Genomic DNA, 16,171 nt, shown 5'->3' with positions numbered 1-16,171 from the left:
TCTGCAGGGGCAGGGGCTGTCCCTAGCCGCGGGCTGGGGGTTGACCCAGCACTTTCTCTGCACCAAGATCATGACTCTGGGCAAACTGTGTTTACCAGAACAGCAAAGGGCCTATTTATAGCCTCAGCTGCTCCTTTCTCTGGGTCACGGGTTGGGGGCAGGGTGGCTCCTCAGAGCAAGGGTGGCAGTCGGGCCGAGGGAACCTGCTCTGCCCAGCTGCCGCTGCCCAGACCCCTGGATCCCTCCCCATGGCAGGGGAGACCTTCCCCTTCACCTCCTCCACCCTGCGCTCTCTCCGCCTGCAGCGGGAGTGGCTGGAATGGGAGGACCGGCGGCGGGCTGCAGCCCAGCAGTGCCAGAGCCAAAGGTGCCCCCCAAGTTCCCGGGCCCAACTCACTAGGCCACGCCGCTCCTGCCGGGACCCAGCTGTGCACAATGCCCTGTTCTCCGGTGACCTGCAACAGATCCAAGCCCTGTTCCAAGATGAAGACGCTGCCAACATGATTGTGGAGACTGTGAGCAACCAGCTGGCCTGGTCAGCTGAACAGGGTAGGGAGCACGCGGTGGGGGCAGAAGAGGAGGGAGAGGGAGGAGGGGAGGGTGGGGAGGGAGCCTGGGCCCCATCGCCCCCCTCCAGACCATAGACTAGACCATCCCTTCCCACTGCCGATTCTAGCTCCCTCCTAAACAGAGATGAGGCATAGTTAGTGGTTTGTATGTCTTTTCAGAATTAAAGTTATAGTAACACGTTATATGACTTACACAGGAACACAGTTATATTCGAATGCAATTGTTTCTCTGGATGTATATCCACGCGTGAATATTTTTTCTTTCATAGAATGAAATTATACTCCAGATGCTATTTATAGCCTGTTTTTTTCATGTAACATCTTTCTATGTCAATAACCATAAGTCCACATGATTTTTTTTTTTTTTTTTGGTCATGCCGTGCGGCTTGCGGGATCTTAGTTCCCCAACCAGGGATTGAACCTGGGCCCTTGGCACTGGATGCTCAGAGTCCTAACCACTGAACCGCCAGGGAATTCCCCACGTAATAATTTAAATAGGTGCATAAATTCTATTGTATGGGTGTGCCATGATTTATATAACTAGCCCCCAAATCGATTGGTTAGATTAGGCTTCTTTTTTGTTTTATTTATTTATTGTAAAAAATATTTATTTATTTATTATTTATCTATTTAGGCTGCACCGGGTCTTAGTTTCGGCATGCGGGCTTCTTAGCTGAGGCATCCGAACTCTTAGTTGTGGCATGCGTGCAGGATCCAGTTCCCCAACGAGGGATCGAACCCAGGCCCCCTGCATTGGGAGCGTGGAGTCTTACCCCCTGGACCACCAGGGAAGTCCCTAGGTTTATTTTTTAAAGAAAACTATTTTAAATAACAGTATGACCTACATCTTTGTGTACTTGTTGGATGATCTTCCTTAGGATCTATTCTGACCAGAAGGTTTGTCTATGTAAACCAAATGATTGCCCTGTTCTTAGGCAAGAGAAAAGAAACCCCCCCCCAAAAAAAGATTGACAGGAGATTGCCTCAAACCCCACCCATGGATATGGGGGTTCAAAATCCTTGGAGAGCTTATGCTCTCACAGTCACCACCAGGCCAAAGTCCTTCAACTGTTAGTAATGTGACCCCACCCAGGGCACCCTGGCCTCCTCTTCCAGAATGTCCACCATCTCCATCTCCCAAATGGAACTTGGCTTTAATTTCAATCCTAATAAAAAACAAAACATGCTTTACCCAAGATTTAGGAAACCCAGGGATTTACTTCGCTACAATGCAAACAACTGACAGCAGGATATTAGCCATCTGTGTCCTTCGAACAAGACCTTGGCTATTTCTACAATTCGGATCCAACACCAGTCCCATGATCGACCCCTCTTCCCACTCTCCTTTTCTCTACCTCCATCTCTTATCCTCCCTCTCCGCCCTTCCCCCCATTTCCATGCCACCCTCCCCACCCCAGGAGCGTCCTAGGACTTCTTCAGCTCTGCTCTGGCCACTCCCTGAGTCAGTTCCAGGCCCTCCTGTGTGTAACTCCCTCCCCTCCCCAGCACCAGAGTGCCCAAGTTAACAAAAAGAGCCAAGGACTCCACCAGCAGCTCAAAGACCCAGAGGTTTCCCTAACAGGATTCACCGTCCTTAGCTGCCCTTGTGGTTTTAAAGAGCAATTAAGGGAATTCCCTGGCAGTCCAGTGGCTGGGACTCGGCGCTCTCACTGCCGGGGCCAGCGTTCGATCCCTGGTCGAGGAGCTAAGATCCCACAAGCCTCTTGGTGTGGCCAAAAAAAAAAGAGCAATTAAATGTTTTTCCTATGACCCACGTATTACGTTTTGTTATAGACTGACAAACTGTTCTAAAAGGCTGTTCCAATTTACACTCTCAGCTGGGGGCTTGAGCAAGCGCCTCTCCACAGGTACAGACGAGCACAGGGTTTGTGCTCAGCCAGGCGTACAGAGGGCAGGGCAGCGTCAGTCGTACATGACAGCCTGCCCTGCCTGCCAGCCTCATACCCACCCCCCTTAACGCTGCCTGCTCCCCCCAGGGTTCTGGGTGCTGACCCCCAAAGCCAAGCATACGGCACCCCTCACCATCGCTGCTGCCCGAGGCTACACCGACTGCGCCCGCTACCTGATCCAGCAGGGAGCTGAGCTGGACGCCCGGGTCGGGGGCCGGGCCGCCTTGCACGAGGCCTGTGCCCGGGCCCAGTCCGACTGTGTGCGGTTGCTGCTGACCTTCGGCGCCAAGGTCAATGTGTTGTCTGAGGAAGGCACGACCCCTTTGCACCTCTGCACAACCCCTGAGTCCTTACAGTAGGTGCCCAGGGGTTGAGATGGTTTGGGGAGGGGGTGTGTGTGTATGTGTGTGTGTCTCCAGCTCACATGCCAGAAGCACATGTCCTCACAACATCATGGGAGACAGGTCTCATTCTTTTTTTTTTTTCTTTGAATTTTTGAATTTTATTTTAATTATTTTTTATACTGCAGGTTCTTATTAGTTATCTATTTTCTACATATTAGTGTATATATGTCAGTCCCAATCTCCCAGTTCATCCCACCACCCCCACCCCCACCCCCACCCCCACCCCCCAGCCACTTTCCCCCCTTGGTGTCCATACGTTTGTTCTCTACATCTGTGTCTCGATTTCTGCCCTGCAGACCAGTTCATCTGTACCATTTTTCTAGGTTCCACATATATGCATTAATATACGATATTTGTTTTTCTCTTTCTGACTTACTTCACTCTGTATGACAGTCTCTAGATCCATCCACGTCTCTACAAATGACCCAATTTCATTCCTTTTTATGGCTGAGTAATATTCCATTGTATATATGTACCACATCTTTAACCATTCATCTGTCAATGGGCATTTAGGTTGCTTCCATGACCTGGCTATTGTAAATAGTGCTGCAATGAACATTGGGGTGCATGTGTCTTTTTGAATTATGGTTTTCTCTGGGTATATGCCCAGTAGTGGGATTGCTGGGTCACATGGTAATTCTATTTTTAGTTTTTTAAGGAACCTCCATACTGTTCTCCATAGTGACTGTATCAATTTACATTCCCACCAACAGTGCAAGAGGGTTCCCTTTTCTCCACACCCTCTCCAGCATTTGTTGTTTGTAGATTTTCTGATGATGCCCATTCTAACCGGTGTGAGGTGATACCTCACTGTAGTTTTGATTTGCATTTCTCTAATAGTTAGTTATGTTGAGCAGCTTTTCATGTGCTTCTTGGCCATCTGTATGTCTTCTTTGGAGAAATGTCTATTTAGGTCTTCTGCTCATTTTTTGATTGCATTGTTTGTTTTTTTAATATTGAGCTGCATGAGCTGTTTATATATTTTGGCGATTAATCCTTTGTGCATTGATTCGTTTGCAAATATTTTCTCCCATTCTGAGGGTTGTCTTTTTGTCTTTGTAGTTTCCTTTGCTTTGCAAAAGCTTTTAAGTTTCATTAGGTCCCATTTGTTTATTTTTGTTTTTATTTCCATTACTCTAGGAGGTGGATCAAAAAAGATCTTGCTGTGATTTATGTCAAAGAGCGTTCTTCCTATGTTTTCCTCTAAGAGTTTTATACTGTCCGGTCTTACATTTAGGCCTCTAATCCATTTTGAGTTTATTTTTGTGTATGGTGTTAGGGAGTGTTCTAATTTCACTCTTTTACAAGTAGCTGTCCAGTTTTCCCAGCACCACTTATTGAAGAGACTGTCTTTTCTCCATTGTATATCCTTGCCTCCTTTGTCATAGATTAGTTGACCATAGGTACGTGGGTTTATCTCTGGGCTTTCTATCCTGAGACAGGTCTCATTCTATGGTGATAAAACTGAGACTCAGAAAGGTTTAGTGACTTGTCCAAGGTCACATCAGCTAAGCCCAGTAGGCAGAAGCCCTGTTGCTTTTTGGGAAAACCCTGTCCCAACTGCAGTCTCCTATTCCCTGGGAACCCTCTGCAGCCACATTCCTAGCTATTTTGAGGTAAGCATCAAGAAAGATCTAGCCCAGTGTTTCCCAATCATAGTATGAGGCACACTTCCTCTTCCCACCTTTTTAAGGTCAACAGTTTCTTGGCCACCCCCTACATGAAGGTATTTGCACTTTGACAAGTCAGGTCCACAGACAAGGCTGGCGGGGGGCAAGGAATCAAGGGCTCCTGAAAGGCATTCCACAGTCCACGTGCTGGGAACATCTACCCATGTAGATCTAGATCAGTGATGGACCCAGAAATGATCCAAAATTTCCAGTCCTTTCTTGAGGTCTTATGGGCATGTGGTGCACCTTCCAGCACACTGGATCCTTTTAAGTGAACTGAGAATGGTTTCGCTTACTGGAACCCTACTGAGCGAGCTTCTTGGAGTTATTTAAATTTAGTATATAGAAACAGAATTAGTGTATGATTAGAACTTACCGAGGAAATAAATTAAGTAGTTTGTGGCTGGCTGGCTGCTACTCAAAGCTTGGCCACTGAGCAAAGCGCCTACCGGACATGCGCGCTGAAGGGAGCTGGAACCCTGGCCATTTTGGGGAAGGATACTTTTTCATCAGGGTTTCGTTGGGGTTGATGGATCTGCCCCTGAGTTTCCAGTGGCTACCGTTCTGGCTTTTAAAATTACTGTTAGTTTAGTGCCATCGTTAGTTTAGTTTGCAGCGTGTTTGGTTTACCCCGAGGTGGTTAGTGATGCATGTTTGCCTCAACAGTGTTCTGACCTATGAAACACCTGTGAAACACGGGCTCCCTAAAATCTGGTTTTTGTTGTTTGGTTTTGTTTGTTTCCTCCAGGGGAAAGTGAAGTAAGCGGGACCCAAGTGCCTTCCTTTGCTGGAGTGGGTGTGGCTGGCTGAGAAAGGTGGTCTTCATGTTTGGAGACAGGAAGAAAATACTAATTAGGACTTTTTTTTTTTTTAACTAATTAGGACTTCTATTTCTGTTTTCTTTGGGGGTCATACTCCTTAATTTTCCATGCTTCACAGTGTACACATTAGTGGGTTTTCAAAACTTTTTGTGCTATCAAAATGTTAGGAGACCACTGACAAGTGATTCAGAACAAGGCCTTGGGGTCCCTATCTGATGGGGGAGTCAGGTTAGACTCTGGGAGGGACGGTCTGAGGCAGTGAGTATTAATTCCTCCGCAGTCACTAACTTGCTGTATGTCCTGGGCTGCACCACAACCTTTCTGGGCTGAAAACTGAAATGCTCCCAGGGACTTGGATGGGCCTTCCAGCTCTGCTGTCTGTCATGGGGCTTCTGTGAGTCTGGCGATGGGCGCCAGGCTCGCTTGAGCCAAGAGAGGTGGGAAGAAGGGGTCAGAGATGACAGCAGGCTGAGGGGTTCCCAGGCCAGGCCTGGTCCCTCAGGATTTGCCTCAGGGGCCTTGTACCCTGCCTCCAGGTGCGCCAAGCAGCTGCTGGAGGCGGGAGCAACCGTGAACTTGGCGGTGCAGGACAGCGAGGTGACGCCCCTGCACGTGGCGGCGGCACGAGGCCTGGAGCAGCACGTGGCTCTCTACCTGGAGCACGGCGCCGACGTGAACCTGCGCACCAGCCAGGGCGAGACGGCCCTGAACGCGGCGTGCGCGGGCGCCGAGGGCCCGGGCAGCCGTCGTAAGCACCAGGCCGCCGCGCTCCGGCTCCTGGAAGCCGGGGCAGATGCCCGGGCGGCAGGGCGCAAGCGCCACACGCCGCTGCACAACGCCTGTGCCAACGGCTGCGGGGGCCTGGCCGAGCTGCTGCTGCACCACGGGGCCTGCGCTGCAGTTCCCAACGGGGCGGGCCACACGCCCATGGACTGCGCGCTGCAGGCTGTCCAGGACGCCCCCAACTGGGAGCCCGAGATCCTCTTTGCTGCGCTGCTGGACTACGGGGCCCAGCCTGTGCGCCCTGAGGTGCGCAGGGAGGGCCTGTGAAAGAAGGCTCCTGACGGGCGGGGGATGCCTGGAGCTGGAATTGCCCAGCCTCCGGGAAGAGAGGCCAAGAGACAGAGAGCCCGCCCTCTGGGCCAGAGATCTGTCCCCGTCTTGGGAAGGAGCAGTGAGGGCTATGGGAGAGGGTGTCTAAGGGAGAAAAAAAGCCCCCAAGGAAACTGGCTGGGGCCAAGAGGTTGGAGCACACTTGAAGGTGGGGTAAACTGAGGCTGGAAAAGGATGAGGAGGGACTCAGATCTTGGCCTCTCAAATTTGGATGTGGGACTTCCCTGGGAGTCCAGTGGTTAAGACGCTGCGCTTCCACTGCAGGGGGCACGGGTTCGATTCCTGGTCGGGGAACTAAGATCCTGCATGGCACGCGGGCGGGCAAAAAAAGAACAGATTTGGATGTGAGTGGGGCTTTGGCCCAGGCTAGTTGGTAGAGGCATGGTACCTCTGAGACCCTCTTTTGTTTTCTAGTCTGAGACTCTCTTTTGATTTCTAGATGCTGAGACACTGTGCCAACTTCCCTCGAGCCCTGGAAGTCCTGCTTAATGCCTACCCTTGTGTCCCATCCTGTGATACCTGGGTTGAGACAGTGCTTCCAGAGCTGTGGCAGGTAAGTCCGCCCCACGAGCACAGCTCCTTCCTGGGCTCTGGGGGAGATAGAGAGGAAGGATGAGCCCCAGGCCTGTCCCTCCAGGGTGGGCTTCCTGGAGGCGGGAGCAAGAGGGACCCTGGGCCGGAGGAGGATGGGCAGAGTGAAACCTCTGCGTTCCAGGGTACCTCTGCCCCCGGAAGCTCAGAACAACCTTTAATTGCACACAACTCTCTAGCCTCTCTCTTACCTGCATCAGTATAGACATTTATCAGGCATCTCTGACTGAGTGGGCACTGTGCCAGTATCTTTGGAGTGGGGGTGGGTGCAGACATGGCTGAGACCCTGCTCTGCAGTGTGGTCCCAGCTCCCATGACCCCTGCAGGGCCTTTGCTTCTGAATCTGAGTCCTTCAAGATGAGCCAAATGCCCAGGTGGGTGCAGGTTACAAAATCCCAGGGCCCCACCACTAGGTCACCCCCAGATGGAAGGGCAAAGTCAGGGTGTTGGGCCATCTGACCCTGTTCCACTCCCAATCTAGGAGCACGAAGCCTTCTACAGCTCGGCCCTGTCCATGGTGAATCAGCCGAGGCAGCTGCAGCACCTGGCCCGGCTGGCCATACGTGCTCAGCTGGGTAGCCGCTGCCGCCAGGCTGCCGCCCGCCTCCCCCTGCCCCCGCTCCTCAGGGACTACCTGCTGCTGCGTGTGGAGGGGTGTATCCAGTGAGCCCCGTGCCCAGCTGCTCCCAGAGCTTGTCCTGCCCCCTCCATCAGCTGCCCCCCCCAACCCTGGAGGACCAGTCCCTGGCTTCTTATCCACACTCTGCATGTCTTCTGGGGCCAGCTCATCCCTCTACTGGCTTCCTGAGCCACCTGCTGACCTCCAGCTCGACCTGAATTTCAGCTCCTCTCTCCCATGGGAAGGTCTGCAGACTGAGCCTTTGCCCGCATCCTCCTCCCTTGCCTAAGCGGATGATGGCCCCTCCATCCAGGCAGGCCCCAAGCCAGGAGGAAGTGATCCTTGTTGTCCCCTCTCCCCTGCTACCCATGTACTTGTTCAGACTCCTAAAGAGTGACAGACTCTGCCTCTAGCTGTATTGCCAATGCCTGTCCTGCTTTTGTCACTTCAAGGGAGGACTTCACTGACTGGTCTTGAAAGCCATGCCCTGCAAGGATGTTGGAACGATCTTTGAGAATCAGAACTCTGGTCATGCCCTTCAGTGGCTCCACACCACCTTCAGGCTAAAATAAAAACTTAACAAGGCAGACAAACCTTCTAGCCCCTGCCTGCGCCAAGCCCTCTGGCCTCCTGATCCTCCTTCTCCCTTCTAAGGCTCCTGTAACTCAGCCTTAGCAAACTAGTTACCGGTTGCTGGATATGACCTGCTCCCCTTTGCTTCCAGGCATCTGCATGTGCTATTCCCTCTGCTTGGTCTACCCTTCCCACATTTTTTTGCCCTGGTTGAAGCTGACTTGATCCTCAAGACTTGGCCTAATAGCCCTGTCTCCGCAGAGCCTTCTCTGCACTGAGTGCTTGTTCCTCACCCCTCAGTGATGCACGCTGTCTTAAACTGTGGTCACCACACTCATGGTCTTTGAGGGTCTGTGACAGGAGGACCAGCCACCAGCTTTCCCTTCTTTCCCTCTCACTTCCTCCTCTGGTGCCAGAGTCAAAAGTACCACCATTCATCATTAAGAGGAGGCTTTTTAGGCCAAGCCAGTTTTTATGAACGCAAATAAATGATTTGTGCACAGAACCAAAGTGTGGCTGTTAGGTTGACATGTGGCTGAGATACCTGTCACTCCACGTTTATTCCTCCTCTTTGTACTCCTCTGTGGTTCCCAGGTTTTCTGCACGGAGCAGCTGTTACTCCTGTGATAGGAGAAAGAGTATAAGAACAACACAGGAACGCTCCCCGACCCTGAGCTTGTAGTACCCCCTGGAGGAGGTGGCTCCCAGAAGCCTGTTCTCCTGTCCCTTTGCTGAGGTGAGGGACCCTGGGCTCTCCACTGTCATTACCACTTGGAGTCACGTGGTAGAGGTGGATCAGGAGTCCTGGGTCGGCCTCCTGCAGTTGTTGCCCAGCCTCCCCTCCTCTGTGGAAAGTTGTATCTGTGGGTATTTCCTTTCACTAACATGAAGACAGTCTTTTACCTCGTTATGCAGAGCAGCACCATCTCCTTTCTAGGTGAACTTTTTGCTTTAATTTCACAGATCCAAAAAGCCCGAGAGAAGAGAGGGAAATCCTCTCTAGTCCTGGGGCCAAGCCAGGAGTGTCACTCTCAGGGGAGGATGTCGAGCTGTTCCCACCTTTACAGCAGGCAGACCCTAGCGAGCATGGCCTTTTCTGTTATATTTACAATGACAAATACCTGCTTAAAGAAAACCCAAAAGATGCATGTGATTATGTATCTGATTTTGGGATAAGAGAAGATTTTCCAGGATAAAAGCATAAAAGAAAAGACTCATCAGTCTCGATACAGAAAAAATTTAAATTTGGTTATAAAAGCACCAAATCAAAAACACAAGTAAAAGGCAAAATGTTGAAAAAAGTATCTGCCACTAAAAGATTTCATTTCCTTGATTTGTAAGGGCAGGAATGACGTCTGTTTTATTCACCATCGCTGACTTGGTGCTTGTACAATGCCTTGCAGAGAGTGGACACTCAAATATCTGTCAAAGCAATGAATGGTCATGCTCAACCTCACCAGTAATTAGGGAAATGCAAATTAAAACAACAGTAAGATATAATTCTCCTACTAGATTGGGGGACTTTTTTCGTGGCTTGCAGGATCTTAGTTCCCTGACCAGGGATTGAACCCGGACCACCACAGTGAAAGCACTGAGTCCTAAACACTGGACTGCCAGGGAATTCCCAGGGGACATTTTAAAGATTGATAATATGCAGTGCCTGTGAAGATATGGAGACATAAGTTCTTGCTCATCCTGTGGGTCAGAAAGGAAATTGCCTCTTCAGTGGGCAATGGAGCAGTGCCCTTAAATTGCTCCCCAGTTACACAAAAGGCTGGTACACACAGGAATATTCATCCCAGCCTTGCTTGCAACAACTCAACATGTGGGAAACGGTAAACAAATCCACACTATGGAATACAATTCAGTCCTTACAAAGGGTAGTACCCATAGCAGGAGAAAACTGGGGAGGGATTCCAAGTGACCAGCATATGTACTGCCTTGGAAAGATTACCAAGACTGTTACCAAGGTTGGAATACAACATGTACAGCAAACAAAACCAAGCCCCATGATTAGAGATGAATAGAAAAAGGCCTGGAAGGCAGGTTCCCAAATATTCCCCTCTGGGGAGGGGAGAGGGACTGTGCCAGTGGGGCTTTTTATGGTCTGCATTTGAATTTTTTACAAAGGGGTGTCCCCATGGATCCTTGTGAAATTAAAAAAAAAAAAATTGAAAGGAAGAAAAGGCAAAAGGCCTAAACTATTAATTTACAAGGTGGTTGATGGAACATGACAGATGTGCAAAAACTCACTGGTAATCCAATGAATGCAAATTAAAGGAACAGACACCTTTTTGCCTCGCAAATAGGCAAACATGAAACAAATAGCATCTAGCAGTTAGGGAAGGAGCACTTTTTGATTTTTTACAGGACAGATTTACTATAAACATTTAGTTAAGGCAACATCCAGGATTCACAGATACATTCACCACTCTATAGCCATCATAATTGCACATAAAGGTATAAAAATACCCAAGTTCAATAATTTAGGAAAAATAAACAGATAGGGAGCTAAGATCCCTTAAAATCCTCTGTTAATTTTAAATTGTTATTATATGTAAGAGACCAGGTTTGGGCAGTGATATAGTCTCAACTGCAGGCTTCTTTCTTTCCTCTCTCTTCCTCTCATAATTCCTCCACCCTCAAAAACCTAACCCTGAAAGCCCCTCTTTCAAAACACCCTTAACTCAACTGCATCCTGTCCTTTGCTGTACACACTCACAAAACCCATCCTTGTCAGACTCAGCCTCCACTTTTTCCACCCCTTCATCCCAGCTGCTGAGCATTCCAAGGATATTCCAAGCATATCCTCATCCCCAGCCAATTCTTCCTTCTTCCCTTCTATCCATTTTCCTCACTGCCATGGCTATCTTAAGACTTCACCTCTGGAGAGCTAACTAAACTTAAAAGCTTTTGCACAGAAAACGAAACCATTGACAAAACGAAAAGACAAGCTACTGAATGGGAGAAAATATTTGCAAATGATTACGACCGATAAGGAGTTAATATCCAAAATATATAAACAGCTCATACAACTCAACATCAAAAAAAAAAAAAAAAAGAAACAACCTGATTAAAAAATGGGCAGAAGACCTGAATAGACATTTTTCCAAAGAAGACATACAGATGGCCAACAGGCACATGAAAAGATGCTCAACGTCATTAATAATCAGAGAAATGTGAATCAAAACTACAGTGAGGTATCACCTCACACCTGTCAGAATGGCCATCATCAAAAAGATCAAAATAGTAAATGTTGCTGAGGGTGTGGAGAAAAGGGAACCCTTGTGCACTGTTGGTGGGAATGTAAATCGGTGCTGCCGCTGTGGGAAACAGTATGGAGGGTCCTCAAAATTAAATATAGAACTGCCATATGATCCAGCAATTCCATTCCTGGGTATATATCCAAAGAAAAGGAAAACACTAATTCAAGAGGATATATGCACCCCAGTGTTCATAGCAACATTATTTACAATAGTCGAGATATGGAAGCAACCTTTGTCCATCAATAAATGAATGGATAAAGAAAATGTGACATATATATATATATATATATATATATAGTATTCAATTGTGTATATATATATTCAATCGTATATATACACAATTGAATATTCAATTGTACAGATATATATATTCAATTGTACATGTATACAATTGAATACTATTCAGCCGTAAAAAAGAATGAAACTTTGTCATTTGCAATAACATAGATGGACTTGGAGGGTACTATGCTTAGTGAAATAAGTCAGAAAAAGACAAATACTGTACGATATCATTTATATGTGGAATCTAAAAAATAAACTAGTGAATATAGCAAAAAAGAAACAGACTCACAGATATAGAGAACAAACTAGTGGTCACCAGTGGGAAGAGGGGAGGCGGGAGGGGGGAGATAGGGGTAGGGGATTAAGAGGTACAAACTTCTGGGTATAAAATAAAAAAGCTACAAGGATATATTGTACAGCACAGGGATATAGCCAATATTTTATAGTAACTATAAATGGAATATAACCTTTAAAAATTGTGAATTGGGGCTTCCCTGCTGGTGCGGTGGTTAAGAATCCGCCTGCCAATGCAGGGGACATGGGTTCGAGCCCTGGTCCGGGAAGATCCCACATGCTGCGGAGCAACTAAGCCCGTGTGCCACAACTACTGAGCCTGCGCTCTAGAGCCTGCGAGCCACAGCTACTTAGCCTGTGCTCTAGAGCCCCTGTGAGCCACAACTACTGAGCCCACCTGCCACAACTACTGAGCCTGCGTGCTGCAACTACTGAAGCCTGCATGCCTAGAGCTCGTGCTCCGCAACAAGAGAAGCCACTGCACTGAGAAGCCTGTGCACTGCAACGAAGTGTAGCCCCCGCTCACTGCAACTAGACAAAGCCCGCGCCCAGCAATGAAGACCCAAAGCAGCCAAAAATAAAAAAAAAAATAAAATAAAAATTGTGAGTCACTATGTTGTACACCTGAAACATATAATATTGTAAATCAGTTATATCTCAATTAAAAAAAAAAAAAAAGACTTCACCTCTGGCCAGAAGACAACTCTCTCAAATTCCCTATCTCTTCCCCCAACTTCTCTGAATGCATCTATCATTCATTTAATAAATTTTTATCAAGTACTCGCTACATGCAGGCATTGGATAGACTTTGGGAATACTGGAATAAAAACAAACAAAACACAGTTCCTGCCTTCAAAGAATTTGGTAAGACAGAAAGATGAAAAACGACGTGTAGTGTGGTAAACGTTATGGTAGAAGTCAGTCCATGCAGCCTTGGGAACACAGAGTGTATGTTCCTAACCCCAGACGGATGGATCGGGTACCTGTGGCAGGGGCAAGCCAGATTTCCCACATCCTCTGCAGGGCAAGCCTAGATATCGGCCCAGCCCTCCCTCGCTCCAGAGGCCACTGCTCAGTCATTTATTCCCTTCTCAGATTGCATTTATCTTCACTTCTCCCCTTCTCCTCTGCTCTTTCCTCTTGGCTTATAAACATCTTCAGGAGTCTCACATCTCTCAAGCCGCAGCACCCCCCCCCCAAATATTCCCTGTTCCTCTCTAGCCTCTACCCTGTTTTTTGGGAAGAGAACAGTAAGGGGTGCTCTTCACACTGCCGATGGTAATGAAAATAGGTCCAACATTCTAGAGGACAATGTGGCACCGTGTATCAAAAATCTTAAAAATGTGAACATCCTTTGACCCAGTAATTCCAGTTCCTGGAATTTACCCTAGGGGAAAAAAAAATCATGGATGTGTACAAATAACTGTCATAAAGATGTTTATTAAAATGCGGTTTAAAAACAAAGTACTGAAAACAATCTAAGTGTCTATCCAAGTGAGATGATTAATTTAAAAAAGTATAGTGCAACGTGGAAGGTAATACTGTTGAGCAGCTATTTAAAACTGTGCTCTGATGCTACAAAAATATTCACCAACATGTGAAATGCTTTATGGTAATAGCTAAGTGAAAATAGTAAGGGACCAAATATTGGCAATAAGATTATATTTTATATATATATATTATATATATATATAATACATACACACACACATACATAGAGGGGGGAGAGAGAGAGGGAGGGAGAACTGGATAACTTTAGCTATACCACTAACTGCATAATTTGGACAATTATTTAGTCTCTCTGAGCCTCAGTTTCCAAATCTGTAAAGTGGATACAATATGAGGTACTTGATAGGGCTCCATGAGAAAATGTATGTGAAGTGCTTAGCACAGTACCTGGCATATAATAAACTCTCAAAAGCATTAACAGTGGTTCAACTCGGTGCTTTTTCATTCCCTCAAATATTTATTGAGAGCCCTCGAGCCTGCTGTTCTCTCCATTTGGAACTTCACTTGGTAAATCTGTACTCATTCTTCAAAATTTTCTTTAACTGTACTATGATGCCCTGCCTTCTCCTGTGTTCATCACAACAAAAACACTAAACTTTAAATCCAAAAGGTACATTTATGCAGAAATTGAAACAGTAACTTTTATCTCACAAACATAATGTTGATCAAAAGAAGTCAGACAAAAGAATTGAAAGCAGGGACTCAAACAGATACTTGTACATCAGTGCTCACAGCAACATTATTTATAATGCCCCGAAGGTGGAAACACAAATGTCCACTGATAGATAAATGGATAAAGAAAATGTGGTATATACATACAATGGAATATTACTCAGCCTTAAAAAGGAATGAAATGATATGGTCTACAACATGGATGATCCTTGAAAACATGCTAAGTGAAATAAACCAGACAAAAAAGGACAAATATTGTATGATCCCACTTACATGAGATACCTAGAATAGGCAAATTCATAGAGACAGAAAGTAGAAATAAAGGGGGGAGGAGGGAAAGGAAATGGATAAATAAAGGAAATGGATAGTGATGATGGGTGCACAACATTGTGAATTAATGCCACTGAATTAGCCACTTAAAAATGGTTAAAATGGTAAATTTCATGTATATTTTACCACAATAAGAAAAGACTGAAAAAGAAAAAAAGAAGCCGGACACCAAAGAGTACATACTGTTTGATTCCACTTATACAAAATACAAAAACAGAAAACTATGGTGACAGAAATCATAGTAGTGACTACTCTTTGGAAGTTAGTGGCGAAGAGGACTGAAGGGCAGTTCTGGGGTCATTTTCTATTTCTTTCTTTCTTTATTTTTGGCTGCGTTGGGTCTTTTTTGCTGCGCACGGGCTTTCTCCAGTTGTGGCGAGTGGGGGCTACTCTTTGTTGCGGTGCGCGGGCTTCTCATTGCAGTGACTTCTCTTGTTGGGGAGCACGGGCTCTAGGTGCACGGGCTTCTGTAGTTGTGGCACGCGGGCTCAGTAGTTGTCGCTCGTGGGCTCTAGAGAACAGGCTCAGTAGTTGTGGCACGTGGGCTCAGTAGTTGTCGCTCGTGGGCTCTAGAGCACAGGCTCAGTAGTTGTGGCGCACGGGCTTAGTTGCTCCACGGCAAGAGGCACCTTCCTGGACCAGGGTTCGAATCCGTGTCACCTGCATTGGCAGGCGGATTCTTAATCACTGTGCCACCAGGGAAGCCCTCATTTTCTATTTCTTGATCTGAGTCCTGTTTCCACCCATGTGTTCAGTTGGTGAAAACTAACGAGCTCTTCGCTTTTGAGTTTGCCCGTCAATATTATTTACACTTCAATCAATAGTTCACCGGAAAATAACAGCAAAAACCCCAGAACGTCTCTAGAACAAATTTTAATTTCAAAAATCCGGATAAATTCTTGTAAGCTGAACCTTTTTTCCCTGTCTTTCTTGGGGCTCCTGCTTTTCCTGTGTCCTAAGCCTTCAATGAATCTGTGCCTTCTTTTGAAATGCTTTCTTGCCTTATTTACCAAGCTTCCACACTACCTGGGGCCGCATTCTCGGAGCACCCGCTGGTGACTAAATTGTCTCCTTGTCTGTCATCTCGACTAGTCCTGAGTTGAACTCTTTGAGATCAGAAAGACCAGTCCCGGCTGATTCCGCTAACCTGGAGCTCAGTGCGCGTTGCAGAGCAGTAATAAATCAAATCAGCCCGGGAGGCTGGGAGCAAGGCCGGAAGAAATATGCTGCGAAGAGGAAAGCGCCACTCTGGTCTACCCAGCGGTGCCAGCCCGCTCGGACATCCAGACGCGAAGCCACACCCCTTGCCCAAGCACCTCCCCTAACTCCCTCCTGGCCCCGCCCCTCACCCGTGGGCTTCTTAGGCCCCGCCCACCAGGCGTGGCCCTGCCCCGGGAGGGCCAGGATCCCGCCAACAATAACTCCGCCCCTCCTTCCGCTGAGAAACCTGTCCCTTTTATTTAAAGAATACGTTTACGTCAGCCCGCTTTACGTAGCTTGTCGTCATCAGTGCAAGGCGCGGAGGCGGAACTTCCTGTCTCTGGTTCT

General features: G+C 47.4%; 1 protein-coding gene across 1 annotated transcript; it reads left to right on the top strand.

The window, feature by feature from the left end:
* Positions 1 to 161: 161 nt before the first annotated feature.
* Positions 162 to 11,800, top strand: ASB16 (ankyrin repeat and SOCS box containing 16). Its single transcript, XM_057537020.1, has 5 exons — positions 162 to 549; positions 2,567 to 2,834; positions 5,911 to 6,403; positions 6,927 to 7,040; positions 7,560 to 11,800. Exons 1-5 carry the CDS (start codon positions 249 to 251, stop codon positions 7,743 to 7,745), a joined length of 1,362 nt encoding a protein of 453 aa, XP_057393003.1. The 5' UTR covers positions 162 to 248; the 3' UTR covers positions 7,746 to 11,800.
* The last annotated feature ends 4,371 nt before the right edge of the window (positions 11,801 to 16,171 follow it).

Source organism: Balaenoptera acutorostrata, chromosome 20 (genome assembly GCF_949987535.1).
Source record: "Balaenoptera acutorostrata chromosome 20, mBalAcu1.1, whole genome shotgun sequence".
NCBI lineage: Eukaryota > Metazoa > Chordata > Mammalia > Artiodactyla > Balaenopteridae > Balaenoptera > Balaenoptera acutorostrata.
Note: the sequence above shows the minus strand (reverse complement) of the source record. Positions and strands in the feature narration are given on the sequence as shown.

Excerpts from the sequence above, each read along its gene's own strand:
- ASB16 (XM_057537020.1), top strand. The coding sequence starts at position 249 with ATGGCAGGGGAGACCTTCCCCTTCACCTCCTCCACCCTGCGCTCTCTC. Across the intron at positions 2,835-5,910 it reads ACAACCCCTGAGTCCTTACA|GTGCGCCAAGCAGCTGCTGG; the intron begins GTAGGTGCCCAG and ends CCCTGCCTCCAG. Across the intron at positions 7,041-7,559 it reads TGCTTCCAGAGCTGTGGCAG|GAGCACGAAGCCTTCTACAG; the intron begins GTAAGTCCGCCC and ends CTCCCAATCTAG.